Source organism: Eptesicus fuscus, chromosome 11, assembly GCF_027574615.1.
Source record: "Eptesicus fuscus isolate TK198812 chromosome 11, DD_ASM_mEF_20220401, whole genome shotgun sequence".
NCBI lineage: Eukaryota > Metazoa > Chordata > Mammalia > Chiroptera > Vespertilionidae > Eptesicus > Eptesicus fuscus.
Window position 1 is genome coordinate 53168157 of NC_072483.1, and position 16967 is coordinate 53185123.

At 40.5% G+C, this 16967-nt stretch overlaps 1 protein-coding gene across 2 annotated transcripts in view; it reads right to left on the reverse strand.

Moving 5' to 3' along the window:
- Positions 1-16967, reverse strand: part of PDE11A (phosphodiesterase 11A) — a 296962-nt gene that overhangs the window by 26174 nt on the left and 253821 nt on the right. For both annotated transcript variants that reach the window (XM_054722954.1, XM_054722953.1), the window contains 4 exons: positions 16385-16462; positions 10620-10683; positions 5704-5778; positions 2192-2275 (listed from right to left, as the gene is read on the reverse strand). In XM_054722954.1, coding sequence (XP_054578929.1) covers positions 2192-2275; positions 5704-5778; positions 10620-10683; positions 16385-16462 — 301 coding nt within the window. The remainder of the gene's footprint in view (positions 1-2191; positions 2276-5703; positions 5779-10619; positions 10684-16384; positions 16463-16967) is intronic.

Below are 16967 nucleotides of genomic sequence, written 5' to 3' on the forward strand. Positions count from 1 at the left end.
TGGTACATGGGACGACACCCAACCAACTAAGCCACATTTGCCAGAGCTAAAATACACAGCTCCTTTCACATGCCTCTGTAGAATGCCCTGGCTCTTTCCATTTAGTTTAATAAGAAAAGATAATAGAAGAACTATCTAGCAGAGGTAGAGAGACCATCATACCAAAACTAAGTTGGGGGTGAGCAGGACACAACTCTAATTTGGTGGTAGGGCCACTAACATTTCTATATGTTAATTACCTGATGATAAAATAGCAGGTATCTAACCTTATAGATAAAGTAGCAAAGTAAAACAGATGTGAAAAGTCAGGAATAATAAACAATGTGATGTGGTAATATTACTCTCTAAATTCTGGAAATTGCTATTTTCAGTTTAAACTTTTTTTTTAACCTAAAGATTTCAAAGTGTTCAATAGGGAGTGTACAACAAGCTCAAATGATTGTGAATCAAAAATGAAACAATTAAATTAACATGGAAAGGCACATGAGAGTTCTTTCCAGCATTAACTATAACTAATCACATGGGAAGGGGTATTTACTTTGGGTTCATTCCAAAGTAGCTTTGCAAACCAGTATTAAAAACTTATCAGCTCCACAAATACATGTCTTCACCCTCCTAAGCTTTATCTGCATAAAAGGAATCATTATTTGCAAGAACAATTTATTCATGCCATTAGTACTTAAGTGTGCACCCAAAAAACTGAATATCATAAAAAAATAATTTAACACGCGCTGTCAAGGTCAGTTTAGCAAAGGAAGATCTTCCTGACCCAACAGCTGCACAGCTTATTCAGAGATACCAGGATCAAGGATGGGAGGAGAGGACAGAAAGAAAAGAGAGTTGAGGATCCTCTTATAATTAAGGGTACATCATTTTTGATTTTTCATCCAATTTTTCATTATTAAAGAAAAGAAAACTATATTCCAATTGTAATTAAAATAATCTACTTTAGATTATTTTAAACTTTGACTTTATATGATTATATATTGAATGGATAACATAAAACAAAAAATGAATTTACTTTTGTTATTTATAATCATTAAAAATTTCATTTCTATCTTCAAGACAGTATTCTAAGTTTTGGTTTTTTTATTTGGTGTGTGTGTATGTGTGTTTAGGTTAATGTGACAGGGCTCAACAGTTCCTAAAAGTGCTAAAACCAAGTGGTAGATAAGCCTGAAACTTAATGATTGTGAGGTCCTTAAAAAACAATACTGTGTCTTTAATGGAGTTACACAGAGTGAGAAAGTAAAGCAGTTTTGCTTTCCCTGCATGTGTTTCTCATTTGAAGTTAGAAACGAAGTTCAGTCTGATTGAGCTAGGTAGGGGGTAAAGAATTTGCCAGATTTTACACATGAAAGCAAATGCTTAGAAGTGGAATTAAAAGTCAATGTACACTAAACCGTTAATGTTAACTGATGCCAGCCCTAATCCATACTCAGAAAGTGGAGTGTGCACATTCACAGCCGATGGCACTTGTCTCCTTGCCAGGAGCAGGGTCCCGAACACCAGAGCCAGAGCCATTAGCACATCTTGCTCAGAATTCAGTGGTCTGCATTTGTCACATGCATCTCGGAGACAGGGATGTTAGGATGGAAGGTGATTTACAAAACTCCATGGCCCAGACCATGGGGTCAGAGCAGAAAACTGTGATTCATGGAACCCTCATGATATTCATGAATGTAAAAGAAAAATTGTCAAAAAAAAAAAAAAAAAAAAAAAAAGAAAAAGAAAAAGATTTTCACAGCCAAATGTTTGATAAAGTTAGAGTTAATCAAGGTTAAACATGTTTCTTTCCTGAAGGACTTCTCCCAGGCTTCAGTATTTCGATGTGCAAGGGAGTTTCCTAGTTATTGGGCCTGAGAGCCCTCTTTGAAGAGGTATCTATTAGGCTATGGCTAGATATTGTGTTCCATGGGGCACAGTTTGAGAAACAGTGAGAAAAACATTATCATCCTTGAATTATAAATGAGGGAGCTGAGGCCCATGAAGATTATGTCCTCAGGTCTCAGGCTTCTAGTGCCAACTTTCTCAGGGCATGATAAAAAATCTGAGAAAAAGTCCACTGTAACCATGGGTCTTAGAAACATAAATACCCGAAGAGGCTCCTAAAACTAAAGTTGAAAGTATGCTACATAATACACTCTTCTGGCCCAGTCAGGGCACACAGACCCTCCCGAATCGTGAGTACCTGGTACAGAGGCATGCAGATGCTATCGATCCACTCCAGTTGCAAACGAGGCAGTTCATCCTTCCGGTTCCGATCAAAAATAGCCTAGGATGGGGGAGGAGAACCTTGCTTTATTACACCCGAGAGTTTTACAGGTGCTTTGTCAAATACTTTGCCACAATGATCCAATTTTTACCAACTGAACACTTCACAAATCACAATCAATCTTTACACGTTTTCTTTTCTTTTATCTATGATGAGAAATAAAATATTTTCACCTCTTTTTATGAGATTTGTAAGTGAAGTTATTTGAACTTTACAGCACGAAACTCCTTGGGGCCGATATCGGTCTCCAGATACAAGTAACTGCCACTAAATCAAGTCATCAGGTCACTGGGAATTGGGTACAAGTTTTATTGCCACCAAACTTTTATTTTTACAGTGAAAGAGGGTGGGGTAGATGAGAAAAGATCCTTGAAAACAATTTCATTTTAAATAGGAACTATTTGTATTAATTTTTCAGGGCGGGGTGTTGATGTGGCAGTTCTGTGTGTTCTTCAATAAGGTTCTGTCTGTCATGAATAAATTCCTAATTTTTTAAATCTATCACTGAATGGATGATGGTAGGAGGTACCCATTCTCTCCCCATTCCCAGCCTTTAAACTTTATGATACTATAATGTTTAGAAAAGTTGGCTATGTTTGTGAGGAAAAGAAGTGACATATATCTATGTAGCAGATATGAAAAGGGAAACAATCAGTAGGAATTGGAGGGGTAAAATGGATTCCTTGACCAAATACTTCCATTTTATGCCAGGGAGTATGTCCCTCCTTTGTTCTTAAGGGCGAAGATCAGGGTCTAAGAAACAACTGACCTTGCCCCACGTTACTGTCTTTCCTCCAGATAAAATGTGCCATCTCTATCATTTTGGTGTTCACATAGGTCACGAGGGCAGATTCAGGCCACCCCCTTAGGAATGTAAATTGGTGCAGCCACTATGGGAAAAAGTATGGAGGTTCCTTAAAAAATTAGGAATAGAGTTACTATATGACCCAGCAATCCCTCCTCTGGGTATCTACCTGAAAATTTTGAAAACATTTTTTCGTAAAGATATATATAGTCCTTGATCATTGCAGCATTATTCACGGTGGCCAAGACATGGAAACAACCCAAGTGTCCTACAATATATGATTGGAAAAAGAAGATGTGGTACATAAATACAATGGAATACTACTCAGCCATAAGAAAAGATGAAATACTGCCATTTTAGACAATATGGATAGGTCTTGAGAATATCATGCTATGCAAATAAATCAGACAGAAAAAAATCAAGATCTGTATGATTTCACTCACATGTAGGATATAAAAACAGAAAGCAAACAAACAAACAAACAAGCAAACAAACAAAAAACCCAGAAACTGTTTCTTTAAAGGGAAAAGTTTTTATTTGAAAACTAGAGGCCTGGTGCATGACATTTGTGCACTGGAGGGGGGGGGGGGGTCCCCTCAGTCCAGCCTGTACCCTCTCACAGTCTGGGACCCCATGGGGGATGTCCGACTGCTGTGGAGGCAGGAGAGGCTCCTGCCACTGCCGTTGCACTCGCCAGCCTTGAGCCCGGCTACTGGCTGAGCAGCGCTCCCCCTGTGGGAGCACACTGACCACTGGGGCAGCTCCTGCATTGAGCATCTGCCCCCTGGTGGTCAGTGCGCATCATAGCGACCGGTCATTCTGCCGTTCAGTTAATTTGCATATTAGCCTTTTATTATAAAGGATAGATATGTGGCTAAGAGAAATTTGGGTTGAATTAGGTTTTACATATTAACTATGTATTCCAATTTAGTATCTTTATTATTATAACCAAATTTGGTGACACCAAATTTGTTTTCAAAATAAAGGCATACTTAAAAATCAGTATATATATATATATATATATATATATATATATATATATATATATTGCTTTGAAAATTAAAATAATTGGTAGGTGTTTTAACCTATTCTTCACATTTTATATAAATGAAAACATATACTATGTGCTCTTTTGTGACTGGCCTCTTTCACTTAGCATGTTTTCAAAGTTTATTCCTGTAACATGCATCAGCTCTTCATTCATTTTTATTGCTGAATGATATTCCACTGTATAGATGTATTACCTATTATTTATCCAGTTATCATTTGATGGGCATTTGGGTTGTTCCCACTGTTTGGCTATTATAAATATTGCTGCTATGTAGTCTTCTGACCTTTTAGAGGTAAGCAACAGATTAAGGAGAGTTAAAATTAGTAAAACTGTCTATTCTGACTTCAAGTAGGTAAAACGGTTTAAGCTAGGACCTAGTTCTGCTGCTTTTCCTTGCTTTTAAATGTGAGTAAAAAAGGGGTCTTAAATTATTCAAAACTCAACGGACACATTTCCTTGAATCTCAAAATATTAAAATACTTTGCACCTTTCTTGGAGCCAGTGGGTTTTTAGCTAACCATTCGTTAAAAAAAAAGAGGCTGCCCCCTCCTTGAGGGTGTAATCAAGGCATTTATATCTTTTGTATCCTGATGAGTAAAAACAGCACCAGCCTGAGCCTACAGTAAGCAATGTCAAATAATATTTGAATGGATATGAACTGCTGTAAATAACAATTCAGTCAGCAGAACCTAAATCTCCAGTGAAACTTTTCATTTTGTAATGTTCAAAATAAGAAAATAAAATCTTCAACACCCATTATTTACGACAGCTGCCTATTCTATTTTCTCAAGGCTAGGCAGCTTTCCTTTAATTCTTTTTTCTGTAATTGTATTCCATAGTACCCATTGACCACTGTGGGAAACAGCCTGTTGTCTTCACTAGCAGAGAGGTGTGGACAAGGAACCCGGAAGGCTGGTGACCCTTGAGCCCTGGCAAAGGTCAGAGCTATGCACCCACTGTTTAGTCGAGACAATGGTAGCTGAAGCAACTTCCCCACCAGACAGTCATGTAAATCCTTACTGATAAGATAGTCTGCCTGTTACTGGAAGTTGCCTGCCTAAGGGCTATAGGTGTATCCCAAATTGAATAAAAGGATGGCAAGGCCTGAGCCCAAGCAGAGTCCTTCTTCTTGGGATGAGCTCCCGCCTGCCCCCCCCCCGCCCCCCCAATTTCCAAATTATTATTTCTTGTCTCGTCTCTTTCATTTACATGTGGCCCCTTCTCCAGATCCTGAACCCTGAACCACACGGGACGTGGGACATTCACAGACCACATTTGAAATACCAGCCCTGGGCTCTGAGTTATTCAAATGCCACTCTGCACATTCTCTCTCGTGCCTGCTTGTCCCCCTGTGGGTGCTCGGGAAATTCTTGTTAAGTAGTTCACCACTCTTAATCAGTCACCTGGGAATAAGAGTGCTTAGCATCTAAGTTTAATTAAAGTTTTAAACTTTCCGGAGTGCTCCCTTAAACCTATTCTTAATTTCCCCCTTTTCAAATTGTGGTTTGGAGTCATTTTTTAAAAAATGTCACTCAAGAGGGTAGACACATCATAATAAAAGGATGAGCTTACTGAAGGGGTGAGTTTGAGTTCTGATCTCTCCCGATCTCCTTGTTCAAAGAACTCACTGGTTACAAGTTCAGCCACCTGAAACATGAAAATATTTCAATTTATGGCTATGTCTAATTTATCACCAGACTAAGAAGTTATTTCTGGCTTATGTGTATGGCAATTATCTTCAACACACAATCATTTAAAAAGCTTATGAGGAAGTACATTAACCTTTTGTGTTTGAAGGTATTATAGAAATTAATCAATGAAAAAGATTTCCTTTTCATCAGAAGAACCTGTGCAGTGTAATTTTAGATGCATGCCAGTAGACAATTTCCAACAGCATGTATAGCTGGCATATTTGGGATGAAGCAAATAATAAGCTAATAATACTTATTATATTATTAAAATATATTTGTTATAATAATTAGCCCAATTTGGGTGTTTCTATGTAGATTCTTTACATTGTTGCACACTTTTATCTTAACCTGGTTTAATCTTGCCCTCACAAAGACTCCTGAACTGCCTCTTCCTACCAATATCTGTGTGCATTCTGGAAGGAGTAACCCTGGGTGCACCCCTGCTTTCTGCTGGGGTAACCAGTCGAGGAGCAGGACTAATGCTAGAGTCTCTGCTCATACCAGACTTGTACAGTATGTCATGAAATAGTTTGAAGAACGTAATTTGCTCTTCAGGCTGTCTGAATCTATGTATTAAAAGTGTTCGTTTATGTCAGGTTCTAGTTGGTCCGAGCACAATGAAATGACTATTCTATCCCAAACTGTAGATATTTGTTCAAAGCAAGGACCTGTGTTTTTCACTTCTCATCCATTAGTGTGGATGATCAGAAGTTACTGATCATAGTCAAGCTAAAGAACTCTTTTCTGAGTCCTGTGCTTCTAAGGATAGCTTTATGGGAAGCAAATTGATATACTAAATAAGTGTTGAACAGGTATTTGCAACAGCACTGTGGTGTGCATCTAGAAAATCTCTGAGATGAGCTAGCTGGACTTACAAAATATTGGAAGAGCAGAACACACACACACACACACACAAAAAACAGAAAAACCCTAGACAACCTGATAGCAAGAAGACCTGGATCCCCATACTAATTTTTCCCTGTTCTAGGCTCTTATAAAGGTGAGGTTCTTTGGTCTGGCAAAGACTTGAATGGCCTAATTTTGGTTAAGTGCATAGAATGAAGATAATTACCTAAGTGTATCTTTTAAGAGCTTTGTCAACCATAAATCATAACATTGATAAGACATAAAAACATCACACACACACACACACACACACACACACACACACACACACACAAATCTGAGAGTAGCAAGTATACAGTCATTTATAAAGAAATAGAATATTTAGTCAGTTCAGATTTTAAACATTTAAAAAATTCAACAGCATAAAACTAGTTGGAACTGACTAAGTTTTTCTGGGACTTGTTTCACTTCTCTGCTCTCCAGTCTCTGCCACTACCTTTCACTTTAGTGCTCAGGTCTGTGTCGTTTGTCTCTGGCCTTTTAAAGGAATAAATGGTCCCCTCAGGGCCTGGCCTTATTTATTCAGTCCCCAGCCCTCCCCCTCAGATTGCTCTAAGGTGTGTCTTTTGCACTGAAGAACGCAAATGTACAATCAGGTCACCCAAGGCGGGAGTCCTGCGTAGGTGTGTAGCCTCTGGAAAGCACAGAAATTAAAACAAAATCTTGTCCTGGATCTTTCTAAAGTGGTCCTGGGTGTCCCCCCTGTGCATCTTTCGCAGCTCAACTTGTACCACTGTGTTCTTTGTACTTAAAAACCCAAGCAGTAACATTAAGTGGCTCCTGATTGAATTTTGTATTAAAGAGGGAAATTGAGATGCTAATCAGGCCTTGGGGGATCACTGGGGAAATCCACATGCTTGCAATCATGTTTGTGAAGAAGGAAAAGTGGAATAGACACCAGTAAAAAAAAAAATTTTAAGAGGGAATTAAAAAAATACAAAAAACTTCTAGGAAATTAGAAATACATTTATGTTTTTACTTATTCTTATTTACATTTTTTTAAAATTTATTTTTAGAGAGAGAGGAAGGGAGAAAGAGAGCGTGAAACATCAATTGGCTGCCTGCTGCATACCCCCACTGGGGATCCAGCCGGAAACCGAGTATGTTTCCTGTCTGGGAATGGAACCGGCAACCCTCAGCAACCCTTCAGCACATGGGACAATGCCCAAACAGCTGAGCCACACCGGCCAGGGCCATTTATGTTTTTAAAAGAAGGTTCCACTGTTTTTGTTCAAATGGTTCCTAAAATAATGAAAGTGATTTTTTAAAAGTACCTTAACCTATTCAATTTAAAGACAAACAAATGAGATCGCCAATTTAGAGGTGTGACAAGATTCTGATGGAAAGAATTTGGAAAAACATGGCGTTTGGATTTATTTCCTTGAACTCTTGAGATTCTGCATTTACCAGCAAAGTTCACATCCTAAAATTAACATAATATTTACATCAGTGACCAAGTAGACCATCTACAAGTGGCCATTGGCCACTTTGGTCTAAAATATCAAGCAGAAACTTTTTCCTTCCTAGTACTTTGTCCTGTCACTTTCCTGCCCCCAAGTGGCTCCTGCTCCTTTAGTTCCTTCTTGACATGCATTTCACTGGGGTTTCTGAAGGCCCTGGCACATCATCCCTACCCCCTCCCTTTCCAATCTTCTCTATTTTTCCTCTGGCCCCCCTAACTTTCTCCCACTCTCCACCCCTCCCCTTCCATCCCTACCATGGTGCCCCTCCCTGCCAGGACTACATTTCCCCCAATACCTGGAAGAGCCACCTACCTCTTCTCTGCAGTTTATTCTCAGACTTTACTGCGAGAGGCCTTCCCACACTGGGAAGTGAAGGGTGGGCAGAGATGTAAAAATAAGCTACGCATCCACACCAATTGTGTGTTCGGGGTGCATCATAAGCTATATTTTGGGTGTGTGTAGGTTTTTAATGTGCCTCCAGGCCTGATGTAGAGATTAGCAAATATCACCCAGAGATCCTGACCTTTGAGCTTGAGACCATGACTGCTGGGGCATTTGGTCATCTCCCCTGGGGAGCGGGGGAGCATGTTTTGCCTTTTGCCTGCAGGAGGAGAGTGAATCATATTTTTGGTGATTAAAAGAGCAAATTGTGGTAGTCATGTTTTCGAAAATTATTTCTGGCTTTTTAATTTCTGGGCACATGGAAGGATTGTATTTCCTGGTTGGGCAGGGTTTTGTGACAAGTTTTGGCCAATGAATTGTTGGAGGGTGGGGGATTTCATTTCCACTGCAAGACCCACAGTGCATCTGCTATAGTGATACAGACAGTGCTGCCCCTTTAGCCCGTGTCCAGAATAAGGACAAAGAGGTAAGTGCCAGCCCACCCTGGATGCACACATTCAGAAGTCATTTGTTGGTTTAAACCACTGAAATTTTGGGTTTAGTGGCAACATCACCTATCCTGCTGACACGCATCGTTTAAAACTGCTGATTGAGGCATCCTGTAAAAGGAAGCATAAACTGCTGGGAAGAATGAAGACTTTGGAGCCTAATGTGCTAAGATTTTAATATCTAGCTCCACCATTTGCTAAGCCTCATTTTTTCCATTTGTGAAATAGGGATAATTACTGAATTAGTTTCTTGGGGCCGCCATAAATTACCACACACTTGGTGGCTTAAAACAACAGAAATTTATTCTCTTAGGGTTCTGGAGGCCAGGGGTCCAACATCAGATCACTGGACAGAAATCAAGGTGTCGGCGGGATCACCCTCCCTCGGGAGGCTGTAGGACAGAATCTGTTCTTTGCCTCTTTCACTGCCAGCATCCCTTTGTTTGTGGCTGCCTCACTCCAATCTCTGTCTTGTCTTCACATTGCCTTCTCCTCCTCTAAATGTGTAATCTCCCCGTGCCTATCTCCTATAATGCCACAGGTGATTGGGTAAAGACACCTGGAAAATCCAGGATGATGATGACGATGATAATGATAATGATATTGATGGTCCTTAACCACATCTGCAAAGACTCCTTTTCATTTAAAGTGAAGTTTACAGCTTCTAGGGACTGGGACCTGAGATCTTTGGGTTGCTATTATTCAGCCTACTACAGTAACCGCACCTACCTCAAAGTGGGTTTTGAGGATTTAAATGAGATCACACATTTATGTGTATAGCCATCATTTAATATTTGTTATTTACTTATTCAATCAACAAATATTAGTTATGCATTGTTATATGAATGTATCATATTTCCCTAAAATATGAAGTCTTAAGACACCAAGTCACTATCTTAGACCTCATAGTTCACATAGTAGGTGCCTCATAAAACTTAAAGAGATATTAACCTCAAATACTATTAGTAATCACGGATTTTAAATTGTGTAATTATGGCTTGAAAACTATTCTTGTTTTAGAACTAACAGTTTTTTGGCAGTGAAACCAGATAGTAAAGGCATGATTTTTGGGATACAAATTAATTTGGATACTGCACACTATGGCCAAAGAGCCCTCTGATCTTGAAATAGTATTTAAAAAGAAAAACAGAATTTTTCATTTGCCTCCTTGGATTTTTTTTTTTCAGATGTAAAAAACAGAACCTTATGCTAAAACATAATTACCTATTCAAAAACACTATTTTTGAAACTCATGCCTTAAGAAATGGTCAGTGTTATTTGGATTTAGTGCATTAAAAAAAAATTATTCCAGAGTCAGAAATATTATTAGTCAGTGGGAGCACAATAAAGGAAGGCTGGGCAATAAACTATGTGGAGCCTAAGCCTCCCGCTATTTTTTGCACCATGTTAATACTGATGCAAATTGACTGGGGTTTCAGTGCCTGGTAGTCAGGGCTCCGGGAATATCTCACCCCCCCCCCCCTTCTCCCCTCTCCCAGTCCCTCCTCTGCTGAGCCCTGCCATTAATCACCACTTGCCTGTCTCGAGATCTCCCACGGTTTGGTCACGGCTCCAAGGTCACAGGCTGTCATTAACATTGATCTGAAAAACAGAACCAAACAAAACAGCCTGAATAATCTTTTGTTGCATTGCTAAACAAACTGTCCTGGATACATAAATAAACAAAATGGAGCGGAGGCAAGCTCACATCTTTTCCTCAACAAGAGACGCACTGTCTGTGGTCCCCGTGTTTAGCATCTCTATCCTGAGGCCACACAGCTCAGGAAGACAAAGCTCGAATGCTCCCTTGGCTGCCCTTTGTTTTGTCTGTAGCAGATGGAGGAAAGCAAAGCGTGCCTTTCCCTATACCTGAGCTAAGCATGGTCTGCCTAAAATTATTTGTAATGGACAATGCTTTGTATTCTTAACTATCAGCAAGGGAGTCAGTGTATCACACTGTATACATAGCTGATGAATCTAATTACCAGCTATCACTGATGGATGGGAATGGAAGAAAATCCACACCAAAGAGGTGAGGCACATGCGGCATTAGAAGCTCCTTTTCCTCTCCTCCAGGGAGCTAAGATTTATGGGTGAGGGCCACACCGTTTTTCTCCAGTTTCCTGCCTGGCTGCAACCGTGTGCGATAAGGGTCACGAAGAAACATTCAGCTACAGCTTTCGTGAATGTGAGCATGTAAGAAAGCACAGGAAAGATCCGAATCAGATTGTGGAGGAGCAGATTTCTATTGAGTTTAACTAGAATTCACACTGAGCTGTGGAGAAAATGCAGAGGACAAGTCAAATTGTAGAGAGCTCAGGGGTTTATAATTGGATATGGTGGGAAAGGGAAAAAATAAAACACACTCTTTGTCCCAAATCTGCTTTCTTTGTACTAAGAGCAGCAGAAAGTGATGAAAAGTATTGACGGATCCGGGCTGGGAAATCACATCTTATCCAGCTCCTTTTGGAAGAGAGGGTGCGTTGTTACAGGTCAGAGGGCAGTCCTGATGTCAGGTGTTAGCATTCATACCCGCCGGTCCCCGGGCCTTGGAAACATGTCTGCCTCCCAGATGGCGGAGCATGCCTGGATGGTGGTGGGCTTTGTGCAGCTCCACCAGGAAATCCCTCCAGGGAACAAGCAGAGGGGCTAACACAGGTCATTCAGAACACAGCCAGGCACACCAGCATCAGCAGCCCTCTGGGAGCCAGGCGGCATCTAATCCCAACACCCATGTGCTAGGTAAGCACTATACAGAGAGACACCAGTCTGTTCTTCATACTTGATCTTCTGTAACAAGCACTTCCGCAGCCCACGGTTTGCCTGCCTCTGTACAAGGTAGTCTACCAACTAACTCCTAACTAAATGAATCCTTATCACAACCCTCTGAGGTAGGCAGACCTCAGACCTCCTCTTGCTACATTTGGATGCTTCTCATTTTAGGTTCTGCTGGTACTAGAGGGGAACATGACTGTAGGCAATGCGTTAGAATTTGCCATCTCTCTCCTGGGCAGGAAATAATCTCTCTAAACTTGTCTATTTTTACCATAACATGGATGATTACTTAAGTTCCATCTGCTTGAGAATTTGAAACTTACTTCTCAAATTCATGTTCATATCACCATTAATCAGTTAATAAGTTCATTTTGTATGTGCTAGGTGCTATACTGATGATAATTCTAATAGCTACCACTTATTGAGCAGGCTTACAGGTAGATATACTATTATTATCTCTATTTTACAAAGCAAATAGTGTTTTTGCATTCCTTGATCAGAAAGGTTAGGTAGCTTGTGTGGAGAGCGGCTACAGTGTTTGGACAGGTTATGGTCCGAAGCTGTGGTCCCACGTGGCTAAGTGATATAGGCTGTGGGAGGTGCAGCAAGTAAACAAACCTTGATCAGGTGCATGTAATTGAGTAGATTCAAAACTCACGAGAATGTTGTAAACATCTTGACCATGCCTTTACTTTGACTTGTGGAATCTGGCTATAAAATAAAGACTTGGCTTGCAGGCCATGGCGCTGTCTCTCCATCAGAGAAGCAGTGTCCTACCTAGACCCAGCTTTATTCTCTTGTCTGTCTTTTCTAAATCCTTCACCGTCCCCTCTCTCAGCCTCACCGAACCTGGCTGTGCTGGTGCAGCACAAGCTTGCCCAATATTACAGTTAAGAAATATCAAAGCTAGGATTGTTATCCATAAAGTCTGACAAAGACTCTCTACTTTCAATGAATACTCGGCAGTGGAGCAGGAAGTCTATACAGAAAAGGAAGACAGAAAAGGGCTGGAGGGAGGGAGGATGGTGGGGTGTCTGAAACCCTTATTTGATTGGCACTGGGGAGTTAATTAAGGTTGAGGGCTCAGGAGGGACCTGGTGAGGCCTTCAAGGAGAGAACTTGAGGTGGTAGATATGAAAATAGTTTGAATAAGGAGAGAGTGGAAGCAGGGAAACCAGCTGACAAGCATAAGTTGATAAGGGCCTACAACAAAGAAGGGCAGGGGGAATGGAAGGGCAAGATAGGGTGGGAGATCCCACAGGAAGAACTGAAGGAGGCGAATGAGCAGTTTTACCTTGTTTTAATCCAGTCTCTGCACAAAGTTAACAGGTTTTTTTGTTTTGTTTTTTACTCAGAAGAGAGTGGGGAGAGAGTTGGTACCAACTGCTTTAATCTCATAATTCTAGTCCAATTTACAGTTAAGTGGTGTCAACCTGCTCAGTGCGATTGGACGAATGAGTGGTCAGGCACAAGTCTCTGTCCTAGTGGGGTGGGTGAAGAACGGCACTGTATTTAGCCACCCAACCCTCACAGCAGGTCATTTTTATCACACCTCTCCTCTACATGCCAACAGTAGTTCAGTAAGGATCTTTCTTGACTTGTTCTCTAGTTTTAAAACAATTTGCAACCTAAAAGGAATAAATCTTAATTTTAAAGATATATTCAAATTCAATAAAAGATTTCATGTATGAACTGAGTTTTGCACTTAACTAAACAAAAATATTCTACCTCGCAGTTTGCACTCTATCATTGCTTTAGAGTATAAACACAAATAACCACCTCCCCTCAAATGGTGCCATAAAATGACAGAATTGAAGAACTCGTTATGTGTTTTCCATCTTACCATCACTGCACTATCATTGTTTGTTCTGAATATACTGCTTAGAAGCAGGGCTGTGACACTCCCAAAGGTTGGAGACACACAGGACACCCGGAGCCCGTGCAAAAGGTTCTGAGCCAATAGGAACTAACTCTTGAAGTGTGTCCACCTGTCCCGGGGGCTGACTGTATACCTGGACGTTCTTGGAATTAACTTACATGTACGATACATGTATAATTAATGCATAAATAATAATGTGCAACTTTGAAGCTTTCCTATAAATTATGTTGATACTCAACAGTAAATGTCAGCAATTGTTTACAACTCGTACCAACAATATATTTTTCTCAGGAGTATCTCATCATCGACATTGTTTAGATTGCAGGCACATGGTGATGATAAAAAAAAAAAAAAGACTGACGTTTAGTTGGTTTTATTACTACTTTAAAATTCCCTAATAGTGCTCTCCAGAGGCGCACCGCCCTGCCACCCCGCCCCACCTTGGTGCACATGGTCAGAGTCTAACCGCGAAATGAGGAGGGAGGGCAGAGCTAGGGGGTGGACCTCCTGGAGCACCTCTATTTCACATATACTTTCAGGTAAGTTTTTTTTTTTTTTTTTTACATATGAGGTCCCCTGCCAAAAGTATTTGAAAATCTGCAGGAAAACACCCAGGTGGATATGAGGAATAAGCACTGGCATTTTAGGAGTTATGCTCAGAAGAGGCCAGGCCCAAGAAAGTGGGAGTCATTTAAGAATAGATGGCAGCTGAAGCTGGAGGATGCTCAGAAACAAGAATAACAAACCCAGGTCCTTGGGGGACAGTTACACTTAGGTGGTAGTGGGAGGTGGAAACCTGGAAAAGAACAGAGAACAAGAACAAGGAAGAGTCAGAAAGAAAGTGGCAAGTCCAGAAGAGCATGGCTTCGCAGAATCCAAGGCAGGAGAGAGTTTTAAGAAAGGAAAAGCCAACACAAGTAGGAGTTTATGAAGAGATCAGGGAACCAGAAGAGAACAAAGGCTGTAGAATTAGATTCCTGGGAGCTGACCGATGACTTTCAAAAGGAACAGAAATCACATTCATAGACTAAATTCCTCTGTAGGGAAATGGCTAACTACTTTATGCTAAGTCTATATTTTGGAATACTATGGAGCATTAAAAGATGATGAAGTATGAACATGAAAAGAATTCCAACACATATAGTTGAGTGAACAAGCAAGTTCAGATTGACATGTAAATGCAGAATTTATATTAAAACATAAATTCATACTAGATAATGTTTTCCTATGGTTCACGTGTGTGTCCATGCTTTAGAAATGGTCTGGAAAGATACACCTAACTGATAGCACAGCACAGCTATGTGGCAGTGTGGGGATTAGGAGCGAAGCTCAAAGGAGGATTGGAAGTTTATCTGTAATGGTTGAATTTGTTACAGAAAAATACATTCCTATATTATTTGCAGAATGAAAAGTTACTTAAAAAGAAAGAAATTGCCTTGTAAGAAGTTAATAGGAGTTGTGAGGGAAGGAGAGAACTAGGATTGGAGCTTGAGAAGAAGGTAGATTTCAGGGATGAATTTTTTTGGCTGAGGAGATGGAAACCTATTTTTAGAAAAGTCATAATGGAAAACAACACAGCAGATTTTGAAAATGCAAATCAAGAGAATACAAACAACAAGGTCGGGATGCGGGTGGTGGTGGTGGAGGGGATGGAATTAGGACATTAGGATGGAAGTGGAGGTACTGGAAGGTTCCTCCTCGCCTTCAGGAAAGGACAAAGAAAAGGTCTGTAAAGATAACAGAGAAAGAGTATTTCGGAGAGGGGGGGACAGGAGGGCCCTCTGGGGAGACAGCGTGAAGAGGCTGGCTGCAGGGGACTGCGCAGGGGGAGCTCAAGTTCTGAAGGCGGAGGCAGAGGTTTCAGAGAGCAAACATGGGAAGGGGAGGTCTGATGGGGTTCCCCTCGGGGTGATCCCAGCGGCTGTCTGCTGTGGAGCAGACACAGCAAACCCATAATCCTGGCCTCACATTCCCAGGAATAGTCAACAGCGCTGGAGTAGGAATAAGACAGCAGAAGGTCCTAGATGGCTGAGGTGGTGACGGCAGAAGGCAGGGGACGGTATGACACAGAGAGAAATAGAGTCTCGCCAGCTGGCGTGGCTGCAATTGGTGGTTAAAATGTGCCACATAAAAATGATGGTTTGCGGCTATCTCTTCTAAACAACCGGGAAGAAGTCGTGTGAAAAGTCTAGAACAGACTCCTTATTCCCACCACCAAAATGGTTCCCATTGGTTTTCTAGCTACAATACCTGTTGTCTCTAAAGAAAAGCAACAGTGAACTCTGCTTTCCTTTATACTGCGTAACTGTTTTCTGAGATGCAAACACCGCCTCCCCCTCTTTCCCCACCAACTTGCACACCCGCCTTCTCTGGAAAAAGATGAGGTCATGGGTTGCTGAAGCTGAACCAATTTGAATATCATTTTCTAATTCTGAATGCAAATTTATGGAGAGGAGAGAAAAATATAATACATTAGAAGACAAAAAGACATTGTCTATCTTTTCTCCAATTATTCAACTAATCTCTTACTGTTTGAGTGTAAGCTAAGATTTGTTGCTTTAAAAATCATTTGCATGCTCTTTGCACTGTCAGGAAAGCAAAGCTAAATCTTCAAATAATGAAGAAACACAAACAAGAGCTTTCTCTTACCGAAATATATCACGATGGGGTTTGATGTTCCAATCGTATTCTCCTTTACTGACAAGTTCAAAGAATTCAGTTCTCCTCCTGCACAAAATCAAATGAAGAAAGAAAAACACACACCTGGAATGAAATTTCTCAGTCTGTGGGTGACATAATCACATTTATGGGAAAATATAAGACCACCCGAACCAAGTAACTTAATATTTGAAATCATGAGGCTAAAGCACTATCAAAATAAATCACTTCTTAAAAAATGTTGAGGCTTCAAGAAAAAAGCCACCATCATTTCTTACTGTATTTACAACAGAGAAGATTATTGAGCCATAAAACTGAAAACATTTAGGATTACTTGCTGGAAGCCCTTGCGGCACCGAAAGTCGGAGAAGAAAGGCCAGGACAAATAAAAAGCAGGGACAATTTTGCAATGTTCTTGTGTCATTCAACATAGAACTGAGCTGTATGATGACCCAAGATAAGCTCCGCTCCCTGGTAGTAAACTTGGGATGAATACTATTTTCTAGGTAAGAAAATAACCATTTCAGCACTTTAGTGTTTAAACACATGAGCTACGGAGTGAAAAATAACTACG